This window comes from Gobius niger (assembly GCF_951799975.1).
Source record: "Gobius niger genome assembly, chromosome: 13".
NCBI lineage: Eukaryota > Metazoa > Chordata > Actinopteri > Gobiiformes > Gobiidae > Gobius > Gobius niger.
In genome coordinates this window covers 8,896,965-8,921,987 of record NC_136864.1, presented here as the reverse complement: position 1 = coordinate 8,921,987, position 25,023 = coordinate 8,896,965, and the positions used below count along the sequence as shown (strand labels likewise).

The following is a 25,023-nucleotide window of genomic DNA, read 5'->3' as shown; positions in this document are numbered from 1 at the left end:
ATTCCTAATTACATGGTCTGTATGGTGATGAATGGTGATCCACTGTAACACCCAGCAATTTAATGTGGTTAACTTGAGCCTTCTATTGTAAACCTCAAATGAGGATCGCTGCCAATGATCATCGATCTGGTTTCAGAAACGTTTAAAATCATATTATTGTCATTTAAAAACAGCATGCAACTCATTTTCCAGAACACTGTTTTGATTTAGTTTTAGCAGATGCAGAAGTAATGGATCGACAACATGATATTAGTCCTGGTATCGAACTGAAACTAAAAACACAGACACCTGAAAATAAAGAGAAAGTTTGCAGTCAACTGAGATCTTTTATTTTTACATGCTCCTAGTTAGTTAATTCGTTATGCTTCTCATTAGCCAGAGCTTTTCACATTGAGAGTCTCCACTGTTTTCCCCAGTTCACTCTTTACCAAAGGCCCGCGTTCCCAGAACTGCCTGTTTTTTGTCCTCTGCGCAGACAGGAGCATCAGTCTTCGGCTCCGCTCGCAGCCAGGGCCCTTTGAAACACAGAGGGCCACTTAGCTCCACTAAAGGGAGCCGTGCACAGGCGCGTCCCGGAGCAGTGGGCTGAAAGGTGGGGAGAACAAGCCGCCTGTCAGGCCTCCTCGCGCACCATTGTGAGGCCTTTGATGAAGTGGAGAGGAGACGGAGCGCCTTGGCGAGCTGGACTGTTGTTGTGTGTGTGTGTGACGCATGGGGGATTACGGAGGGCAGATGAGTCCACCATATTTCAGGCTTTTACCGTGTGTTTAAGTTATTAGCTAAATAAATAAGAGGGGGGGAAAAGAAAGGTAAAGTTCTGCCCTTCACCAACCACAGGAATCTCACTTTTATTGAATTCATTTGAAGTTGAAACGATTGCGATCAAATGCTACTTCAGAGTCAAATTCTCAAATCTGGAGTGCTTTCACCAGTCTTTAAAGCAGTACTAAATAACTCTTGCCCCTAGAGGCCATAAGTGCAACTGCAGGTGTCGTAGCAAGTTACGATTTTTTAACATATTCATTGTCTTGGAGAGTAAATACTACGCTGACAGGAAAAGCGAAGGGAGAGGGGGATATTGTACATCCAATTATACAATGGATATAATTTTTTTCTCTCAAACTTGGCTGTAAATACTGTTTAAAGTGACGCTAGCCCGCAGTTAGCTTTGCCCGTTAGCATGCTAGCTTCTTCTTCATGATTCTATTAGTGTGTATTGGTTGCTCCGGTCCGGTGGCAGTCAAGTTGCAAACATGTTTTTTTGGCCAGAGACACCAGGGGGAGGTGAAAGACCCTCCAATCATCCCATAAACACTTGTATTACCCCCACAGGGACTACGAAAAGGATTTATTTAGGTAACACGTTAGTTAGTACTGCTTTAAAGTGTCACCATTCTGTCATCTATTCTATCAGATTCCTAAAGTTTTCATCAAATGTGCAAAACTCCTGTGCTTCATCATATCGCAACCCCATTAGCATCTTAATCCCTCCTTTGTCTTCAAGAATTTTCAAACAAACCCTAGTGATTTACTCGATTAGACACAGCGTGGGCCCATAGAAAAGCCCCGCTCCTCTCGGGGTCAATGCTACGGTCGTCACTTCTCCGGTTCAAAATATCTTCTTTCTCTGAAGAAAAAGCAATGTATGGGGCGGCAAGAATGAATAGGGCGATGTATACGGTTTGTCTGTAGTTCAGTGAGTGTTGTACAGTTAAGTGAATAGCAACATTGGACATGGTTTAGGTGGAGGCTTTAGGGGCAATAGAGCACTTTCTGTCTGTAAAGAAGATCATTTTGCTTTTATTGTATTTATGTGTTTCATCGTATCAAGGCTCAACTGCAGGAAACCTTGTGCTTTATTATTGAATACAGATTTAAAGAGCTTTTACCTTGAATTCTTCTTGTGATTAGATTTGCACTTTCAGAACATGTCTGAAAACGTATGAATCAATAATAAACATAAAAACAAAACCTGCCGTGTTTTTATGTTTGTTTTTGATATTATAACCTTGTGCTTTGGAATAACCAAGCTTGTTCCAAAACTGCATGCGATGTTAATGTAAGAGGAGAGCAAAGGGAATGCAGGAAGCAAATTTTCCCTTTTTTTTTCTTAAAGGGATAATTCAGGATTTTTTACATAAGGCCTCATTTCCTCTTTATCCAGAGTGTTGTTGATTTCTGGAGATTTTTTTTTCATTCATGCAGTCTTTATATTTGAAGAGTTTAGTGGTGCTAGGCTAGTGCTAGGCTAGCGCATGTCTATGGTAACTAGTAGCCTGCATTAAAAACCTCTTCAAAATCATGGGGTCGTCCTCCACATGTTGCCATATCTGATTTGTAGAAAGCTCCTTTGTGAATTCCACATGTAGTAAAGCCGGCCACGGGTAAACAAACTTCTGTAGATCCGGTAACCTAGCAGATCACTCCGCCGCTGCGTAGCTTACAACCAGGAAGTTCTTTTGAATGCAAAATGGTTATATTTCAAATATTATTCAGTCAACATAGACATTTATATCGGTAGTCTGGTGTTATAAGTGCCTCAGGTGCACTGTGCTTGGGTCAGACTGTTTTAATGCAGGCTACTAGTTACCATAGACATGCGCTAGCCTAGTATTAGCCTAGCATCACTAAACTCTTCAAATATAAGGACTGGATGAATTGAAAAAAAAAAGATCTCCAGAAATCAACAACACTCTGGATATCTAGGAAGTGAGGCCCTATGTCAAAAATCCTGAAGTATCCCTTTAAGCCACTGGTGCACTGTTGTTTGAACTGCAAGATACCAACTTCGTCTTGAACAATGCTGTTGTTGCGCCAGACGGAAGATCGGGCCCATATTCCTTTCATTCAGTTGTCATTTCGAATCATTACCGCTTGGTCCTTTTGTGCCCCTCACCTCTCCGTACTGGTTGATGGTGCGAATGGCCTGATCCGTCAGGTTGAAGATGTTTCTCCAGTCGAAGTTTTCCATCCCGGGATCTCTGTCCGTGTCCGGGCCGCTGTGCAGAAAGTTCAGGATGTCTTTGGTCTTGAAGCTCGTCCCCTCCAAACTGCCATCCATGAAGTGAGAGACTGTGGGGTTTCTGAGGGTGTCCTGGACAAAAATAAGACACCGTCACACAGTTGAGCAGCAGTTGGTTTGATTTATTGGACTTATAATTGAACATTTCTGTGTTGCCAGGTACAACGTTGTTTTGTCGTATTTTAATTAATGAGACTAAAACTAAAAAGCTTGAATAAAAACTAAAACCTGCTAACGCAACATTGAAAAGCCTCACTTGTTAATGGAATCCACATTCTTGTGATTTTAATTAAAATAAGAGCTGGTCATAATGATCACAATTTTATCTGTATTAGATTTTGAAAATTATTCTTCCATCAGGGCATAACTGCTGATTACAGCTAATGTTTCAAGGTCTGAAATGCAAATTGCAAACGGATTTACTGAATTTAACGGCAGGAGAGGTAATAAAAGAGCATTTAAAAGATATTCAAAAGACTGGCATCCAATCTCCTTTGATGCAGAAGGTCAAAGAAGAATGACCCGACTGATATGAGAGGATTGAGAAGCTACAGTAACTCACGCTTATCTGAGTTTTCCTACACAACTTTGATAAATTCAGTCCAAAGCGTATATCAAAGTGCCTTCAACCTCCAGCTGAACCGTATCTATAGAGCCCATACCCTGGCGTTATGTAACCCTGCTGCTATCGAGCCTGACAGCCATGTGTACGTGTCTAAAGCCGTGCCAGTGCTTTAAATCATGCGCTCCGTGCTTGTGTATAGGAAGAATATATGTAGGAAACAGGGAGCGGACTGTACCCGGATCATGTTCATCTGGACGCTGCTGTGGAGGAAAGTCCAGATCTGAGGTCCCAGCTCCTCCCACGATTTAAACATCACCATCAGCCGCTCCAGCTCCTCGAACGTGGTGTTGGCCTGTGGGGAAAACACAGAAAAAAGTTAAGCTAAAGTTAAGTTAAGGTACAACTCATGTGGGTGTAGTGCAGTGTGTAAATGCAAGCCCTTTCATTCATTCATTCATTCACTGCACATAAATGTACAGGTACCTTACAATTGGCAAACAATGATGACTATATGTTAAATACCTTTTATGATCAACAAGTACACTTAAAGTTAATTTAAGTGAATGATGTGTTCCCCCACTTTGGGGACTACTGTGTAAAGTATAAAATCTGTCTCATTGCACGAATGTTCACCATAATTGAGGCTTAAAGGAACAGGCCACTGTTTTTCTATACTGAGACATGTTCTTGCCTGAGATTAGATGAGTTGATGCGTAACTGTCTGGTCTTTGTGCGTGTGCTCAGTCACGCACAACGACCAAAGATGTTAGCATGTAGCTCCAAACGGGAACTATAGGAATATAGCGACCAAGCTCTTCTACGGGCACGCACAAAGACTAGACAGATACAGAACTCATCTAAGCTCAGGTAAGAATATATCTCAGAATGGAAAAACGGTGGCCTGTTCCTTTAAGAACATCAGAGCCAGAACTTACATTTCTCACATCCTCAAAATTTACATTAAATCAGCATTAAACAAGCCAAGAGCTGCACATCACAGAGAACACACTGTTGCACATCAACTACAAAGCAAGGAAAGAAGATTGCATTATCCCCATAGGCAGTGGGGATAAGTGCAGTAACTATTGCACCTTACCCTCGGCCCAATACTTAAAAAAAGTCTCTATTGCACATTTCCTATTTGGCCTGATTAAAGTGAGGTTTTGGATATTTTACATTTTATAATTTTAGGAGAAAGAGTTGGCACATCAATTGCTTAAGGTTGGTGCGAAGAAGAGAAAATCCAAATGTAAATAAACAAAAATAATGACTCCCATACACTGATTTGAACTGAATAAACTATTGTAATGACTGAAAGATGAGGCAGCTCAAGATTTTAAAATGGCCCGGAGCTCCCTCTACAGGCAGCAGTGGGGATGAAACAGCATGCTGGAAAATCCATGACATCATAATGAACACATGCTCCGAGTGGATCTGGTGACGAATTATGGGCCAGTTATAATATAATTTATATATAATATAAATCGGAGCACTTAGACGTGGTTACTCTAACGTGTGAATTAAGTTAAATTCTATATATGAGCTTGATGTGGGAGGTCATATAACATAACATAAGCTCAAAAAAGCTTTGCAGCCAGGATACGCTTTACTACATTGACTTAATGACATCATCTTAATACAGCGTAATAGAGTTAGGCCTGTGTTCTCCCTTACACTCTTGAGTATGCGGTGCACTGCGGGCGAGTCTGGCGTGTACAGGATCTTCCCCATCAGCAGCGGCTTCACGGAGCTCCATACGATCTTAGTGACTGGGTTGGACTCCAAAGACTCCATCAGGGCGTTACAGAACGGGGCTGCGGAGGGAGAAATGACAGCATTTACAAAAAAGCTTCATCTGACAGTATCGAAAAAGGCTGAGTTATAAACCATAACCACCGTAGTTTAAGAACATACATTGTTATTGTGTCTCAGGCCAAATGGCATTGACCTGTGGGGTTCCCCAGGGGTCGATTCTGGGGCCCCTCTTGTTCAATTTGTACATGATTTTATGCTATTACTTTATTTCTCTGTGCAGCACATTCTTTTCAAGTAAAACATGAGCTATCCGATTAAAGTAGATCTGGATTTGACTTTGAGCACGTGTTTTCGACTCACTCGCAGAGTTGTCATAGACGTAGCTGCGGCTCTTGGTCCCGTTCACTCCCAGGAACACTTTGTAGTTGTTGTCTTCGTACCAGTTGAAGGAGAGCACCCTGGAGCCCCCGCCCTCCGGATACCCACAGAACAGCCCCGACACGCTGGACACGAGCTGGGAGAACGAGGAGGGGCCCCCCGCCTGGAACAGGGGGACCAGGGACCGAAGCAGATCCTGGGAACTGTCCCGCGCAAGCAGCTGGAGGAGAGAGGAAGGATATGATCAAGCCTTGACCAACAACTTAATCTTCATCTTAGAGTTATGTATTTGGGCAGTTTGTGTAGAAATAAATCCAAACAGGCGTAGCTTATCATTGTAGCTGTCTTTCTCAATGAAACGAAAGCAGTGTGAACATGGAAAAGTGGAATCCCAAGCGGTAGTCTCCCAGTAATAAAGCTCTTGGTTTAGCATAATATTATCAAATGGAGATTGACGTCTATAAAAGCATTCGTCAACTTACAGTTCATATAAAATCACTTATTCTAATTCCAGTAAGTACATACCATTGCTTTGATCTTTCTTATAAAATGGAACATGCAAGATAAAGAGATTGCCTTGTAGAAAATAACATGTACAGTAAGCCGTCCTTTGTAGCTGCTTTGTGCGTAGACTGATGTTTATAGGCATGCAGGGGAAATGAGTTCATTATTGAGTGGCAATGAGTAGATTGTGCTCTGGGCCTTGAATCGTGACAACATTGTTGCTTTTCTTATTAATGCATGGCCTCGGTGTAACACTATACAGTGATAAAAGCTATACTTTCTCAACGATGAACAGCCTTCCACCGTCACACAACCTTCAGACGAGGATAAAGGAAACATCTATTCATTGTGTTATTAATGTTATTGGACTTTTTTGGAACTTTTGACCATGCTATAGTTGTTATTCTCAAGAGATCAACACATTTAGGCAGTGATCTGGTTTCAACTATCACTAAAACATGTACAATAGGGTCCCCTCTAGAGCCCGGACTCACTTCACTATTAATCATTTCTGATAGCTGGCAGATCTCTGTTTAAACTGATTCAACTCTGTGAACTTCAGATGCTTTTTATGTGACAAAATCAGGGCTGAATTACTTGAACAACATACGGTAATGCTTTATATTAAAGGGGCTAGATGCAAGTTGGCCATTCTATACTCACTACTACCACCTCAGGTCATACGTGTAACTGCAGATTCTATATTAAATTAACACCTTTTTGAGTGACAGTGCAGGATTTTAGAGGCAGTTGTGGTGAAAATGTCTGAGCTCATTCTACACATTAGGACATTGCTGGAACATACGGGGAGGAAAATACTTAATTTTACCATTTTTATACTCCATATACTCCCTTTAAGGTGTGCTCGTTAAGTATTAATAAGGTGTTAATAAGCATTAATAATATGCTTGTAAAGTTTTAACACACTGCTTATTATACTTTTATCTGTTCATAATAGGCCATGAATAATAAGCCTATTCATAGCCAACCCTTAAAGGAACAGGCCACCGTTTTTCCATACTGAGATATGTTCTTACCTGAGCTTAGATGAGTTTATACCTGTCTGGTCTTTGTGCCCGTGGAAGAGCGTGGTAGCTTCCAACTTCACTCCCGTTTGGAGCAATGGGAAAATGCTGGGAGAGGCCAAATTCTAACAACATCCTTGGTTGTTTTGCGTGACTGAGGGCACGCACAAAGACCAGGTAGGTAGGCATCAACTCGTCTAAGCTCAGGTAAGAACATATCTCATGGAAAAACCTGTTCCTTTAACCTAGCACTGACCTTAACCCTTACCCTGACCCCAAAATGATTACTAATGCTTATTAATAATGAGCAGACCTTTATCTAAAGCGATACCCCATATACATATAAAACTATTTGAAAAATGAATTCTGTATACATGATAAAATAGGACCTTTGAGATATTTGAACTTTCACCGATGAGCAATAAACACATTTGTATGAGCATATAATTCATAACGAGAGTTTAAGTATAAACAACTAGTGCAAAACAATAGTTGGAAAGATAAGCAAAGGTTTCGGGCCGACGCCTTGGACTTCACATGATGAGGACCGACGGGGGCGGGCGAAATATCCTCCTATTGATACGACAAGAATAGCAACAGCATCCAAAAGCATTTCCCCAAATCACCTCCTGTGAAACTGGGTCGGTATTTTTTGGTCAAAAAAGTAGAATTGAATTCAGACTATACTGGTAAAAGACTATGGTTTTTCCCGATATTTTGAGCCGGCTTGGCCACTGACAACAAGCAAACCTGGAGTCCTGGCCCCAGAAAATACCCTATAGATACAGACGGCATCTCTGGAGTCGTCCATATATGTATTTTTTCATTTATTTATTTATGAACATTTTATTAGAGGATCAGCCCCAAGAGATGAATCATCTCGTTTTCATGGGGGTCCTCAAAATGTCCAAGAAAAATATATATGGTCATGTTTGAAAACAGTTAAGGGGGAAAACAATTTTGAGAAAAATCTAAACTTTCTCTAATTATTCAAAAAACACTTTAACAAATTCTGAATTCTGAATATAGTTCATACTAAATAAAGATACAAAGAAATGGAGAGGAGCAAAGTGGTTCAATAGCCCATAAATACATAAAAAAAACGGAAAATGCTAACATGATGCTACAAGTTAGCACGGTGCTAATGCTAACGCTGGCTAGCCCTTGCTATGACTGCCGTTTTTTCACTTCTACAGAACAATCTGCTGTGAGAAATTATCCATATGGACCCGATTTAGACTTTACTTTATTTATATGTGATAAATAAGTTCATATTCCACCAGAAAATGGCTAAAAAGAGTGAAAAATTGTGCTTCCCAAAAGATTCTATTTTCCCCCTTCTATGACGAGATGCCTTCTGTATCTATTGTACATGTTTTAGGCACAGGGGAAACCAGAGCACTCAAGAGAATCCTACGCAGACACGCAGAACCCAAAACCTTCTTGCTGTGAAACAAGAGTTAACTGTGCCAGGGTTCAGCTACATATCAGTAGTATTAGTAATATATTACACACTAGTCAAAGTAGCAGTGTAGTTTGTGATAAAGGGAGCAATGGGTAGTAGCTGCTGTAGAATTGCGAGCGAATTGAGAGACATTGTATCACCTAGTTTACTCCTTGTTAGAAATGCCACAATTGACGTTGCGTAATGTTTAGAATGACTCAGTGCTTTCCAGCCTCCGCCCCTCTCCGCGCATCAGCCGGGGGGCATTGTTGCTTTCACTCCCTCTTCCTCCTCATTCTTCTGTATTTGTTGTTTCTCACAGGTTTGAGTTTCAGAAGGCAGGGGCAGCGGTCAGCGAGAGGGCTTCCTGGGCCGTCCCGTCTGCGCCGTCCCACCCAGGGATGCGTCAGGTCGGAGGAATGCTCCAATTTAAAAGGAGTGAGGACGGAGACTGCCCCCGGGGGAAGAGTTCGAACGTGCGGAGAATCACAACTCTGGCCTTTGACACACTTTTGACCTTCTATGAAAGAATTCCCTTACATTGCGCAGACCGCCACCTCCACAATAACGGAGTGGCAGTTCCTATAGATAGATGGGAGCCCAATAGGGAGGAAATGTGTCACTGCCATCAATAAAGCCAAGCCTGAGAACCTGTACAAGACACTGCTCCTGATGCATAGCACACACTAAACACTGCAATCTCTTCACAAAGTCGGCATTCATTCGCTCCATGCTCGGTGGTGATAAGATAAGGTCGATGCAATTGAATTATAGAAGAGAGGTTGTCAATCTGCAGAGAAATGAGTTCAGTTGGTGCAGTGTCCAATCGATTGAGGAAAAATCTAGAACATTATAATGGTCCAAGTCTTTGAGATGACAGGCAAACTAACCCTCAAGCAAACGGTATATGCAGTTTTTTTGTTGTTGCCTTTTTCTGTGAACTGCATTTGTGGTTTTTGTGTTCCACATTGTTTTGCTGGATGCTTTTGTGCGTCTTTGCCATGTTTTTGTGGGGTTTGGCAGATTTTTTTTTTCTTTTTTTTTACTGCACAGAGTCCATAATGGTCCTGAAGAAAGCAGCTATTTAAAAGTAAAAGTAAACAAACAGCTAGCTTATGAGCTAAAGACATTAAGGCCTACAAATTTCTTCTTCTGAAACACTGAAGCAGCACCGAGAGCCCCCCCACACCTGCAGCACAGTGGAGACGTCACAAGAAAATAAACACTGAAGATAAACAAGGGACTAGTGAGGAGGTATCCGGGCAAGACTCACAGCTAAGCCACAAGACTTCTATCGTCCTGGCTAATGGACGTTCACTGGAGAGTAAAACAGATGAACTGCTACGCTGCCAGAAGATGGTGAAAAACTGTGCGGATGGAGCTGCACAGGCGGAAGAAGAAGGAGGAGATGGAGCTGACCAGTGCAGGACACTACGCTCTGAAACAGAGACAAACCCAGGAGGCGGTGCACCATTTCAGAGAAGCACTAAAGACAGTGCTCCGGTTTCTACGACCTCCAAAAACATGCTGGTCAAGTTGGCCCATGGTGGTGTCGCGCTGAGTCGCAGCGGCTCAGGACTGAACACAATTTCGTTGGAAGGTTGTATAATGACAAACAAAGCACTTACTTACTTACTTACTTACTTATAGTTAAAGAGACTAGATGCAAGTTGGCCATTTTATACTCACTGCTGCCACCTCAGGTCATACGTGTAACTGCACCTTCTATATTAAGCTCATGCATGACGGCAATTCGGACCCGAAGTAACAACGTATGACCTGAGGTGGCAGTAGTGAGTATGAAATGGCCAACTTGCATCTAGCTCCTTTAATATTTTCTGGACTGGTCATTTTTTGAGCAAGCAACCCATCAATATACCACATGCCATGGAAATTTCTTTGGGTGTGGACACTAAACTGCTCGGAAAGCATTATATTAGTGAAGGTTGAAAACATAATGAATCTCTTGTATGACATTCACTCTCCTCCGAGTACGTCAGTTATGCGCTGGCTGCTCCTGCATACAGTACATTGTTGGGATGTCTCCTCTGTGAGCCATTCTCAAACTGGGAGCAGCGGAAAAGCCGAGTTTCCTGCCCTCCTGCTAAAAATACTAATACCGTGATCCTGCAGCTCTGAGACCGGGAGAGTAGAGAGAGAGAGAGACAGTAAGAGAAATGAGGCTCTCACCGCTCTGAAATTGTCTGACGAGGCTTTGAGGACGCGGCCCCAGTAGTGGAGGTCGATGCCCTGGGTGTTGCTGTCCATCACCTGCGGCATCTGAGGGAGGAAAGGTCAAAGACATGGGTCAGCAAAGTGGAGAGAGAGGGGAGACAATTTGAACATCCCTGGAGAGCTGACGGCGAGAAGAGAACCATCAATAAGCGGCGATACTGCCTGCACTGTGGCTATTTAGACAGATTTATATAAGGTGTTTTATTCTATACGCTTTATTCATGGATCACCCAACAAAGAGGCCTCATACGCAGATTATGCAGGGCTTTGAATCCATACCAGGAAAACGTATGGGCGCAAAGAACACAAAGAAGCAGCAGAACAAGGACAGATGGAGCTACGAGAAATGCACTTAGACATTATATGCATACGTACAATTACATACAAAGTTCATGGATTAAGGTTAAGGTATATTGGAGGGAGGGACAATCGTTAGGTCGCATATTGTAACTTTGCACTGAAAAGCAGAAGATACTAAGTAAGCTCTAGTAAACATGTGTGTAATGGGTAGGGCTGGGTTACATTTTTTCCGATAATCAAACGATATTTGGTTTTCAATACCGATACCTATACTAAAACATTTGTCATCTAGAACCAGAAAGCAGAACAATAATGTGTCGAAGATCTGCAAATTTACAATACTGGGTTAATCTCCAATGTCGAACTATGTGTGAAAATAATTGGGAATAATTTGGGGGAAATTGGGAGAAATAGTGTCAAAAAAGAGGAAAAAATGACATAAAAAAAAAAGAAAATTGGTTAAAAAAAAAAAGGGGAATAGATTGGGAGCAATAGTGTCAAAAAAGAGGAAAAAATTCTGTAAGAAAAAGAAATTGAAAAAAAAGTGGGGAAATTGGAAGGAATAGTGTCAAATAAAAGAGGAAAAAATTACGTAAGAAAAAGAAATCGGAAAAAAAAAGTGGGGAATTGGGAGAAATAGTGTCAAAAATAGAGAAAAAAATGACTAAAAAAGAAAATTGGAAAAAAATGAGGAATAAATTGGGAGAAATAGTGTCAAAAAAAAGAGAAAAAAAATACAAAATTGGAAAAAAAATGGGGAATATATTGGGAAAACGGGGGCAATAAGGAAAATACTAGTAATTAAAAATGAGCAAAAAATTTGGATATAATGGGAAACGAGAACAAAATTGGGACATTTTTTTGGAAACATTTGAAAAGCAGGGGAAACTTTCTTTTCTTATTACAAAAATCATTTATTTGAGCTGAAACAACCAAGTTACTTTCATTAATCCTGGACCAACAGCATCAAAACTTGGATCTAAAGATACAGTACGCTTTCGATACTTTTGATACCAGTAGTATCTAAACTTTTTTTTCCCTATACCATACTAGTATTGTTTATTGGTGCCCAGCTCTAGTAATGGGGTTATTTTGAGGAACAAGTCAAGCAAGTCCAATACAAGTTATGCGTTGGATTCCATATTGCTTTATCGCCTGCTGGACCGTCGTTTGACCGTCTCAATAAGGCCATCGATTGGACTATATATTTTTGAGGAGAGATTTCAAGTCTTCTTGAGTCACGGATCTCAATTCAAAGTCAAAGCTCCAGTATTTAGTTTGATAAAGAATTAAAAGTGAGAATGACGTTGGTAGAAAGAAAGGAAAGTGTCATTCCTCCCCATCTCAGTCGTCAGTACAACAAAATGGCTTCCCCTTTTTGTCCTCAAAACTAGGCCAGGTCGAACCGCTTTCTGAAACCCAATCCGCGCAGCAACTACCTTTGTTATTATTATCTGAGTAAACCTCCCCATGTTACTTTATCTCGCGCTAACGTTTTGGCAGCGGGCGTCGAAAATGCCCGGCCGGTTCAGAGTGCACGGGGCTGGAGGAAGCCCGACCGAACGCCAAGACAAACACGCACAAGAGATATCCTTCCTCTCACATTCCACACTCCCGGCTTTTTAGTCAGCGAAAGGAAAAGGGAGCGAGCGCTTAGGAGGCAGGGAGCGAGGGAATAGGAAGTAGGAAGGGAGAATGGGAGAGGAGAGGGAGGTCAGTTTGCTAATGGACCTAATCTGAAGAATGTATAGAATTACTAATATGTGCTGACGAGATTACGACAGTGGTGCAGTGGGGCAAGCGTTTGACCGCCAATTAAATGTTCATACCTCGCCTTGCAAAAGAATACTGCCGGTGTGTCCATGAGCAAGACACTTCAGCAACTTTCCGAGAATCTAGCGTAAATATCTGTCATAGTGAGAAGAGTTTTGCGGCTGTGCATAATGAGAAAAAGGATACACCAAATATATTCATCACCAATACTAGATACAGTGACGTAACCTCTTAACCCCCACCGGAACCGAGAGCATTTTGTCCAGTTTGGCTTTACCCAAAAAGCCACAGAAAAGCCTAAAAAAAAGGAACAGAAAAGAGACATAAAAGAGATGAAAACAAGGATGAAAATGCAACAAAAGAGCGACAAAAACATGACAAAAAGGCAACAAGAACCTGACAAAAATGTGACTAAAAAACGATGAAAAAGTGACAAAAATGTGGGACGAAAACGCAACAAAAAGCCAACAAAACAGCATCAGAAAAAAGACCAAAAAGTGATGAAAACATGAACAAAGCGATGAAAAAGTGACAAAAAATGTGGAGCAAAAATGCAACAAAAACCCGTCAAAATAGCGACGAAAACAAGGATGAAAACGCAACAAAAAAGTGGCAAAAGAGCGACAAAAACGTGCCGGAAAAGCAACAATAACACAATAAAAAAGTGATGAAAACAGGACACAAAAGAGACAAAAAAAGACAAAAACATGTCAAAAACGCTTCAAAAATGTGACATAGACAAGGTGACAATGCAACAAAAAAGTTACTATAAGTTTTGTAAGTCTTAGCTTTCAAATGAGGCGTTACTCTGTACTCTATAGGCTGTAGGCTGCCGTCAAGAAGCTTTTAGATTTAGGTAAAGCTGAACCTGAAGCTGTTGTAACTTTTTGACATGTTTTTTCCATCGCTTTTTTGTTGGGTTTACACACTTTTGTCACATTTTCATCACTTTTTGTCGCCCTTCTTTGCATTTTTGTTCCACATTTTTGTCACTTTTTCATCGCTTTTTTTGTCACGTTTTTGCCACATTTTTATTGCTCTTTTGTTGCATTTTCTTCCCACATTTTTGTCACTTTAACATCCCTTTTTTGTCACGTTTATGTCACGTTTTCGTCACTTTTGTTGCATTTTCATCCTTGTTTTCATCTCTTTTCTGTAATCACTTTTTTTTGTCTCTTTTCGGTCGCTCTTTTTTGGGCTGTTTCGTCTCATTTTTGTTGCTCTTTTGACACTTTTTTTCCAGAAACTTTAAGATTTGGGTAAAGCAAAACTGGAGAAAATGTGTTCGGTTCAGGTGGGGGTTAAGGGGTTAATCGGTGACATATTCAAACACACATTCTGCCATTTTTTAAATCCCAGAGCTAAAAAAAAAGCCATGTCTTGCGGTCGCCGTTGCCTCAAAGAATAAGTGGACATAAAACTGAACGCTTTGCTTTGTTTGCCAGTAAAACACCGAGCGAAAGCGCCTAATTACAGTGCACAGAAAATGCTTTGACACATTTCTTTGTAAAGAAACGTACACCATAATATGCTTTACAAGTGTTTATGCTATTTTATAAGCCGCGGAAAACAGAAGCCAAGAGAAGGCGTGCAGTTTCTCTCCCAGCCACAATAGAGCGAAAGATCGAGTGCCAACTTTGCCTGTAAAAGTGCCTATCCCTGCTTTAATGAGCGCGCACAAATTACAGTACAGCTTTATAAGGTACGGCTTTATAACATGTTTGTGAAGCGCAGAGCCGGGTGGGCAAACTGTGTAAGCTGAAGTGAGGGTGTTGCTGCTTTGAAACAGCAGTCAGCAAAGTCGGGTATTAACAACTGCGACGGCAACTACTGTAATCTAGAAGGTTACTTTTGTGGGAAATAATCTGCCTCGATCCAACCCTCGCCTTTGTGTCCAAATATCTCAGAGCCAGTCCTGTAGCCCAGTGTTTCCCAACCAGGGGTACATGGACCCCTGGGGGTACTCGAGGTCCTAGCAGGGGGTACATGGAACTATTTCAGGTTGAAAAAAGGAGAAAATGTAACATATTTTTTTTATAGGAAAAGCTATATTTTTCAGTAAAATGTGCAACATTGTCCTTTTTCTTACAAATACCACTTTTAAGCAATTACTTTTTAAATAAACTGTTACACCCTTGAGGTAGGGGGTACACGGTTGACCAATGAAAGGCCAAAGGGGTACGAAAGACAAAACACGTTGGGAACCACTGCTGTAGCCAATGTGGTGCCCTAGGCTTTTTGCATCCCCAATATAACCCCCCTCCCCCAAATAAATAAATACAAGAAAGAAATAACAAATAATGAGAAACAACAAAATAAAAAACACCACATATAAAGATTAAACATCATGAAATTTTTTGAACCAAAGGGTATTCCTTATTTTTCATTTTTTACTCCTTTTAGACACACTTTGGATATGGAAAAGCCTAGTATTATTTAATTAAGATAATGATTATTGTCAGCCAATTTGGCGCCCTAGGCAATACAAAAGATGGCAAGTCTCAATCACTTTTCATTCCAAAGTTATGACATAAAGTCACATTTTTGCTATATTGTAGTTGACACAATTATATTTAAGATTTAAACATTTTATTCCCAGTTTTCTTTAGTTTGACGTTTAAAAAAAAAATCTTTATAGTTTCACTTCCTCATTGGATACAGACAGGAAGTGACATAGGCAGAGGCAAACAATTTTATACTGTTGCCGTGCCGACCATGTTATGTCAATGGAAAATTAGTGCTTTACCTCTATCTATGTCACTTCCTGTCATTAGCTTAAAAAGTGCAATAACATTTTTTTCCCAACATGTCTTCATAAATTTGCTGCTTCACAGAAAAACATAATTATCACTTCATTTAAATAAATTATATTTTCAAAAACATTAAAACCTGTCAAATGCACTTTAATGTAAAAACTGAAATACATAACAAAAGCTTAAGTCTAATGTAAAACTGTCTGTAAACCATGAATTGTACTTCAGATTCAGACAGTCGTGTTTTGCTAAAGCGTTGGTGGCTTCGTACGGTGAGTGGCATTTGGCGTCTTATCAGCCACAAACCAAAACAGTAGTAGTGCTAACAGCCTTTTCCCCTTGCCCTAACTTTGACACGAAAAAGTCACGTAGCTGCCCTCAGCGTGCGGGGCCTTACAGTGAAGTTTACAGGCAGTGGGAGGGCCCGAGTTAAGCCCATTAGAGAAACAGGCCAAGACGGATAATGCTTAGTCACCTGACAGGCTCAGCATTACACTGGAGCAAAGGAGGCCAGCAGGGAAATCTATTGACAACATATAGAGTGCTTAAAGCTGCAGCGCCAGAGTCTTCAAACGGAAAATTAACCATGGCCCCGACATGATTCTAGGGTTCACACGCTCTTCCACGTATCATCCCCATGTTTGAATTTATATGATTTATGACTGCGAGGTGGAGTTTACTCAACAGTGACATGAGCTGATACCAAAGCAACAGCTCATACTTCTGACCAGTGTAGACACCAGTACAGGGTAAACAAGTGTGGAGCTGATACTCACCCAGGCTAAAAAAATATGGCCATATGAAGAGGTCAGCACAGATTCTGGAGTAAATAATGACCAACAATAGCTTGTAATAACGGGGATTTGCCTTTGTTTGACTCTTTCTCTTCAGGCAGGAGCCACATGAACAGCATTTTCCCGCTTCAGACAACACCGACTGCTTTTTGTACATTTGTTAATCCCCATTCACGCCTTTGTCTGTTAGGACGTGTATATTTTGTCCACATTTTGTACATTCATAGTTGAGCTAATTTTACTATACTTGCTTTCCAGTCATGTGACTTTTGTTGTTATGGCGGCCATTTTGAACACCGAAGTAGAATTATGCTGTACTACAACATGTAACAATATCTCTACTCAGGACTGAAATGAAAGACAACTGACAGTGACATTTTTATTTACTCGTAATCTTTGCTCAAGAAGAAAACTGTAGAAACACGGCCTCAGAGACGCACGTTTATGTGAAGAAACCAGTGAGTCAGTGTTTAAGCTGCTCAAGACGTTAGCATGCTACCAGTTAGCATTTAGCTTCAATTCTGACCTCTCCAAGAGAAAGCCCTGAACCACACTCCAAACATCTAGCCTTGGATACAACATGTGACAGAGGTCAGAGCTGTTATTGTAGTATTTCCTCAGTGTTCATAGATGTGAGCCACACACGTATTTGTCGTGTTGAAGCCATTGGTTGACAGTTGCTAACGGTAACATGCTAACGTCTTGAGCAGCTTAAACACTGACTCAGACTGAGACTCTGACATGACAAACTGTAAAAATCGGAAAGCAGAAAGATTTTCTGTTTCCTATTTGATGTGTTACTTTAGTCTGAGGAGTGAAGCAGATCTTTAGTAAATCCGGCTGTAGCTCGACAGACAGAGCTGCTACACATTTGCTGGTTATATCAGATAAACGTGTTTTTACTGTTATCTTCTTGAGCAATGATTACGATCACATAAAAATATCAATCAGTTGTTCTTCATTTTCATCCTGAGTAGAGATATTGTTACATGTTGTAGCACTGCATAATGCTACTTTGGCATTCAAAATGGCCACCGGAACTATGCGTGATGTCATTGGAAACGCATGTATAGCTTGTATACTATTTGTTTGCATACCCTTATAGATTTATTTTAACACTAGCTTATGTTCCATGTTGAACAATTGTGCCAAAAAAAACCTAGTTTGTAAATGTACCTTCACTGACAATGGCAATAAAAACCTATTCTGACACTGATTCTGAAATAATCTGAATTGACTAACTGCTTCCTAATGGACGAACATAAAGACCAAGTTAACAACCGGAAGAGCTGAGGAAGCTTCTTGAATGAGAACTGAAACATTTTCGATTCGACTCAGTCCAGATGACTCATAGCGTAACTTGAAAACCTTTCGTACTGTTAATAACAGGTCAACATTCAACATTGCTGAGATACTGTAAGGCACATTTTGTCATGAATGAAATATTTGCAAACCTCTCTGGCTTCACAGCTAGCTCATTTTTTGGTGAATAAACACACACCAGACCAATAAATATTACAGTGACAACTATAACTTCCAAAAAAAGGGGATTTGCCTTGAATTTAATCTTGCGAGCGGCATCAGAGTAGGTGAAAGACAAGGGTCTGCAAAGTGGAGAGACATTTTGAACGACTCGAAGAGAACATTCACAAGTGATACTGCCGGCACTGTGGCTATCTAGAAAGATTTATATAAGGTGCTTTATTCTGTAAGTTTCATTGACATATCACCCAACAAAGAGTCCTAACATTCAGATTATGCAGGAAATCATGGCCGGAAAGAACACAAAGAAGCAGCAGCAACTAGGACAAGGACAGATGGAGGAAATTGAAATACATTTAAATATTGAACATACATACACACAAGGTTCTTACCCCCTGCCTTAACTGAGTGCATTTTCTCCCATTTTTGAAGCATTTTTGTCAAGTTTTTTGATGCTTTTCTGTTGCCTTTTTGTTGCTTTTTCATCATTCTTTTGTTGTACTTTTTGTCGCTTTTCCACTGTGTTATTGATGCTTTACGGCCCGTTTTTGCCACTTTTTTGTCGCGTTTTCATCCTCGGTTTTTGTCGCCATTTTGACACCTTTTTTTAAGAAACTTTTAGATTTGGGTAAAGTCAAACTGGAGAAAATGTGCTCAGACCAGGTGAGGGTTAAGAGGTTAAGGTTAAGGTATACTGGAGGAGGTGGAGATAATTGTTGGCTCGCATGTTGTAACTAAAGGGGACTTGACTTGAATTGATTGTTGTGAGCAAGTATTAATTGTAAGATTTGCATATTCAACTATCACAACAAGAGGGAAAGAAATTGCTGGAAGATAATAAGCTACAGTATACACGTGTTTCCGATGACATCACGCATAGTTCCGGTGGCCATTTTGACTACCGAAGTAGCATTATGCAGTACTAAAACATGTAACAATATCTCCTCTCAGGATGAAAATGAAAGACAACTGATTGACAGTGGCATTTTTTTGTACTCGTAATCATCGCTCAAGAAGATAACAGTTAGAACACGTTTATGTGATGTAACCAGGAAATGTAGCACAGACGTTGCAGCTCTGTCTGTCGAGCTACAGCAGGATTTACTAAAGATCTGCTTCACTCCTCAGACTTAATTAACACATCAAAGAGGAAACAGAAAACCTTTCTCTGTGATTTCTACAGTTTGTCATGTCAACAGAGTCTCAGCCTGAGTCAGTGTTTAAGCTGCTCAAGACGTTAGCATGCTACCGGTTAGCAACTGTCTGTGGCTTCAACTCGATAAACACATGTGTGGCTCACATCTATGAACACCGAGGAAGTACTACAGTAACAGCTCAGTTCTGACCTCTGTCACATGTTGCTCTTGGAGAGGTCGGAGCTGAGCTGTTGAAGCTAAATGCTAACCGGTAGCATGTTATCATCTTAAACACTGACTCACTGGTTTCTCCACATAAACGTTCGCTCTATGGGGCCGTGTTTTTAGTGTTATCTTCGTAAAAATGCCACTGTCAATCAGCTGTCCTTCTTTTATATCCTGAGAGGAGCTATTGTTACATGTTGTAGTACTGCATAATTGTACTTCGGCTGCCATAACAAAAAAAAATCACATGACTCAAAGGCATGTATATACAACACCATTGCTCCTAGATTTGGTCCCTCCCCTCATTCTGAGCTACCTGCCTGGATTTTTAAAGTGTGCTCAGGTTGGAAAGTAGCTGTTGTAGCTGTAGTGTATTAGTAAGTCAAGTTGTAAAGTGACAAATAGCAGTAGTTATTGTGGCATGATTCACCCTTTGATATGTGTGACGGCCACTCACCAGTTTGAATATTTTGAAAAAGTCCAGATTGGCGTACATCACGTCTTCTATGGTCTGCAGACTCTGTTGGCTCAGGGCGCACATGGCGTTCCTCACACCGTGCAAACCCCGTCGATTCGGGAAGATGAGGAACCGCTCCAGCAGCGCCTGACTGCACGCGATGTCTTTGAGCTGCAGGTCCGGGATCCCATACGCAAACTGGGGAGAGGAAAACAAGGCACTGGCTGAAGGATTCATGTAAATAGCTATTCAATATCAAATAGCATAGATGTTTTATTTAGGTATTGTCATGCAAACACTTGGCTAAATTACAATAGTAGTAATTCCAGCTATGGATGTTTTCTTACTTGCTCGAGCCGTATCCGAGCATTGACGAGCTGGAAGACCACAGACTCAGTGAGGTGGGCGTCTCTCAATAAGAACGATGTAAAGACTTCATCATCTTTCAAAATGTCTTCTACTTTTAGACCACGGCCTGGACACAAGACACAAGAAAGGGCGGTGAATACAGGAGAAATGTATCATTGTGGTTAGAATGGACAAACTCCACCCGCTTCGCCCACTATTGAAAGAATTTACCAGAAGTAAACATACATACACAGGTTGGGCTTACAGTTCCCCAACTTAAGAATGCTATATTTACATCCCTAATGTTAAAGAAGAAGGAAAAAAACTTGTGAAAGGAGGCGTGGAACAACTCCATTACTCGATAACTTCAGTATTTTAACACTCTATTAGTTGGCCATTATGGAAGACAAAATCTTAGTGGTTTTGACGACACAATTCTGAACTCTATTCCAAAACACCAAGTTGAAAAACTACAGCTTCTTAGTTAAATGTCCCTTTGTATACTATAATCACAAACACAGTTGACAATGGTGCTGACCAGATACTGAAGAAGGACTGTGGCGAAGTATTTCCATGAAGTTGGAGAAAGCGGACATTTCGCTCCAAATCTTTTGCAGCTGATGGACCTGAGTGTCTTTGAGGACGAGCTCCTGGAGATCTGAGTAGAAACGAGCCAATCTGGAGACACACAAGAACAAGAATTACAAAACTAAACATTTATGCTTATTATATATCCAAGATATTGAGATATGTATTAAGACATTACACAATTACAGTTAGGTAAAAGATTTTTTGGAGGGGGATTTGGCGTGAAAGTCTGAGAACCACTCACTTAGGCATCGTAAAGAAGCAAAATAGCTATGTATTTGATGTCAAAAATACAGTATAAATTCAAACTGATAATGAAAAAAAAAAAATTGGTAAAATGCTTTCGCTCGTAAGTAACCACATCAAGTAGTAATTGATTAATATGAATAAAATGACAAAGAGATCTTTTTGTGTAAGTATTTTAACACTTTCTGACCCCGAGACCCAACAAACGTCTGCGTTTCTCGCACCGACGGCACCGGCATTGTATCTCTCAGACACATTTTTTATAAATGCGAAAACAAAGTGACAGCCAGACAGCAGCGGGTAATACAAACGAGCCAGGGGTCAAAGTTTACAGACAGGGGTCACATCCCCCCCTGTGTAAACATTATTACAAACCACAGCAGCAGATATCGAGAAACAAAAAAAAAGTCAGACGCGTGAAACATGGAAAACACTTCAATCACTGGTAACAATGTTTAAATTTAAATGTATAATAAGAACAATATTGTAAAACACTTTTTATACTGCAATGAGGATAATGCATTTGCTGCGATGACAATGACACAAACGTCACTGGCCATGACTCTTGTAGATTCTTTCACAAAATAAAGATATAAAACGAACATTTAGCTAGATTTTAATTAAACATTTTCATCAACTATCCATGTAATTACTAATGGCTTAACAGTGCCAAGCATTTCAAAAATAAATCTGGTTAATGAAATCTTTTTATTCAGCTGCATTCATTATCTAGGACCATTAAACAGGCCTGTGATGTTTATAAATTTGATAAAAGATTAATTAAACAGTAGTTTAGCTGGTAACTTTCAATAGAACAATGTCAGAACCAGGCATCAAAATTGAATTTGATCATTTTCAGGAAATTGTTTCTGGCTCCATTTTCTTTCTCTGTCTTTTCTTTGTTTTATTTAAATTAGAGAATGATTTTTTTTTTTTTTTTGTCCCTGTAGTTGCTATACATACATTGTAATCTTTGAACAGTGCCCCGCCCCATCAAAGACCACACAGTTCTGTTTTGTTGTGTCCGTAAAGTGCCCAGATCGTCACTTGGACCTGTTTGATCGGCTTCACTCACAGCGAGTTGTTGTAGTTGGACACGACCCCCGGCCCCTCGCCTCTGGTGGAGTGTCTGAAACACGGGTTGTTGGCGTTACAGAAGATTCCCTGGATCCACGGCAGGATCCCGGTCGAGGGCATGGCCTTGTTCGGAAAGTGACCTGCGACGTTTGAACGAGAGAGGAAAATGAGGATCACACACAATACTGTCATAAGTGCAAATATGTAAACCGATATGTTTTGGCTCATACTGGTATTAGATGAGACCAGTGGTTCCCAAAGTGGGGTCTGGGGAATTTTGGGGGGCCTCAGAGACACGTCATTCGAAGAATTTGATTTCACAGGAAATTTAAATGTTTATCTCTTTATAGGGCAGGTGACAGTCAGTAAGGTAAAGAAGCGTGTAGTCCTCACTCAGCCAATCAGAAGAGATCACCCTGCTTCACAGATCTCACGACTGTGGCATTTGACCAATCAGCAGAGACCTGTTCCGCTCTAAACTCCCTGTTTTCTCTAAAGTCTGAAAAAGACCCAAGTCTGGCCATGGTAAGTTGATGAGTGAAATAACAGCATGACAAAGGCAGGCACCATATTGTCCATATGTGGTCATGCCCGCTGCACCTATTATTGTAAAGTTTATTCATACTTACAGTATTTTCTTGGCAAAAGAATCAATAAACCCAAGGACTATGTTTTTATGTTGCCAATGTTTTTTTTTGTGTCAAATAATATTGAAGGTGAGTGACCCCGCCCACTGCTGTAAAGCACAATCACATTACAAAAGCTCTTGTCTATGACAGGGGTCATCATTCAAACATCAATATCACAAAACACAACGTCTCATGAATATCAGCATCCCCTGAGACCTGAAAGCACTTTTTGTATATTTTATATATAAAACGTTGTATGTTTTGTTACCACTTTAGGGCAAGGAACCAAATATGGTAACTTTGCTCACGTTGATTTTCTGTATGATATTGAAAAATGTTGAAAATGTTAAAACAGAACTAAACTTGTGTTATGTCCCCAATAACACACTTAAATTGGAATTATTTATTTCAAAGTATTTCAATGAGTGTCCAGTGTTTGTGATCAGTGAGTGAATTTCTACTGTTGGTGGTTTGAATCTATAGTTGGCTGTAAATCATTGGACTTTGGGAATAGTTATATGAAACATTGTATTTTGAACATGTGATTTTGGGCATAAAAAGAAAAAAAGAAAACTTTTCAGGGTCACTTTTACAGAAATACTAGAAAACCAGTCTGCAAGCTCATGAAATTGATACAAATGCTTAGACACAGTGTAAAGGTTAAACAAACAGAGCCATACATAATAGTTGTTCTTACACTCATGTTGCTGGTACAGTGGATTGGCGTTCCTCAGCCACACCAGACCAATGAACAGCACCGCCGGCCACAGGATCTCAAAAAAGAACCGGATCTAGGCACCAATTAAAACATTTTTGAAACTCAAAAGCAGTTTGGACCAGACAAATCTTAAGCAAAAACAAATGTGCAATTTCATCCAAAAACTTCAGCGTATTAGACCATAATGTTTATATAACTGGCCAAATGTATACGGCACATCTAATGCAAGTTCAAATCCAATTTAATGCTTTTAAATGACTTTTCGTGCCTTAATTGTTGCACAATTTTGTTCAATGATTCTTAATGCCTTGCAGAAGCTGTCTAATAGTTTCTCTGTTGTTTGAAAGGAAGGGAAGTGCCAGGTCTGCACATTATAAACGCGCCTTTGATGATGAAGGTTTCGCTCAAGCTGTTTGAAATTTAAAAAAAAAATCTAATTATCAAACGCACAGTCAAACGTACCCAGTGTTTCTGCGTGGGCGTGTGCCAGTGTGTTTTGATTCTACCTTCTGTCGCTTGCGGAGAGTCCAGTTCTTCCAGAGGAGCAGTCGGACCTGAGAGCTGGTCTTCATCGCTCCACAGCGCCGCGCCTCCACGGGGTCATCAGACTGCAGCAAACAAACATTAGTGCTAATAACAGATATACTGTCCAAGAAACTCCATGTTTTGTCTCTTTTATATGTCTTCATGGCACTTCTTTTGAGTCTGAAGTAAAGAAGGAAAGAGTAGGAATGGCTTAAATCTGTCTCACACTTGAAAATCTTTGTGTGAGTGCCTTAAAATTATTCATTCACCGTTCATAGCTCCACAGAAGAATCGAGACACTTATATGTTTTTCAGTCAGATTTTCCTGGTCGTTGTCGGCCTTTTCAGCATTTAAAAAGGCAGACAGATGTGCTCCAACAATTTTATGTAAGAAATAAAGTTATCATCAAGTTTTACTGCCTGCTTGTGCAGATTATGTGACTGTATGGCAACAGCATAGCAACAGAATCGTCATCCAAAACTCATTGTTGACCATTGTTTGGGTTCTGTTGCTATGCTGTTGTAAACTGTGACATAAGCTGCATACCCAAGTGCAGAGCCAATACTTAGTGGTTGGTCGAGGCGTGTAGAGAGGCAAAAAATGTACTCAAGTCAGAGTAACTTTACTCAAATCATTTTACTCAGGAAGAAGTACAAAGTAGTGATAAAAAAATGACTCAAGCATGAGAAAAAGGAACCTGGGGAAAATGCTACTTGAGTACGGTGAGTGCTGAGTAAACGGAGCGTGAACTTGCACTGGAAGCTTATTTTATTTCAGTTCTTCACTCACTCCACACACGGTGGTGGTAAGTTATGTCGCTACAGTTTCCCCTGGGGCAGACTGACTGAAGCACGACTGCACATCTGTGCTCACGGTCCCTCTGACCACCACCATTCATTCACGCACACATAACATCCTGGCCTATTGTACATGTTTTTAGTGGTAGGGGAAGCTGGAGTACACGGAGAACACCTACACGCAGACACGGGGAGAACATGTAAACTTTACACAGAAAGGCCCCGTCCAGGTGGGAATCGAACCTG

General features: G+C 40.5%; 1 protein-coding gene across 1 annotated transcript in view; it reads right to left on the bottom strand.

Annotated features, from left to right (window-relative positions):
• Positions 1 to 24,026, bottom strand: part of LOC306972861 (retinal-specific phospholipid-transporting ATPase ABCA4-like) — a gene marked incomplete at its 5' end in the record, with an annotated part of 73,491 nt that extends 49,465 nt beyond the window's left edge. Inside the window, 11 exons of the mRNA XM_079569568.1 lie at positions 2,897 to 3,094; positions 3,823 to 3,939; positions 5,262 to 5,401; positions 5,703 to 5,940; positions 10,884 to 10,973; positions 19,849 to 20,046; positions 20,196 to 20,323; positions 20,735 to 20,874; positions 22,106 to 22,247; positions 23,434 to 23,527; positions 23,961 to 24,026. Of these exons, the coding sequence (XP_079425694.1) occupies positions 2,897 to 3,094; positions 3,823 to 3,939; positions 5,262 to 5,401; positions 5,703 to 5,940; positions 10,884 to 10,973; positions 19,849 to 20,046; positions 20,196 to 20,323; positions 20,735 to 20,874; positions 22,106 to 22,247; positions 23,434 to 23,527; positions 23,961 to 24,026 (1,551 nt within the window). The remainder of the gene's footprint in view (positions 1 to 2,896; positions 3,095 to 3,822; positions 3,940 to 5,261; positions 5,402 to 5,702; positions 5,941 to 10,883; positions 10,974 to 19,848; positions 20,047 to 20,195; positions 20,324 to 20,734; positions 20,875 to 22,105; positions 22,248 to 23,433; positions 23,528 to 23,960) is intronic.
• Between the last annotated feature and the right edge of the window lie 997 nt (positions 24,027 to 25,023).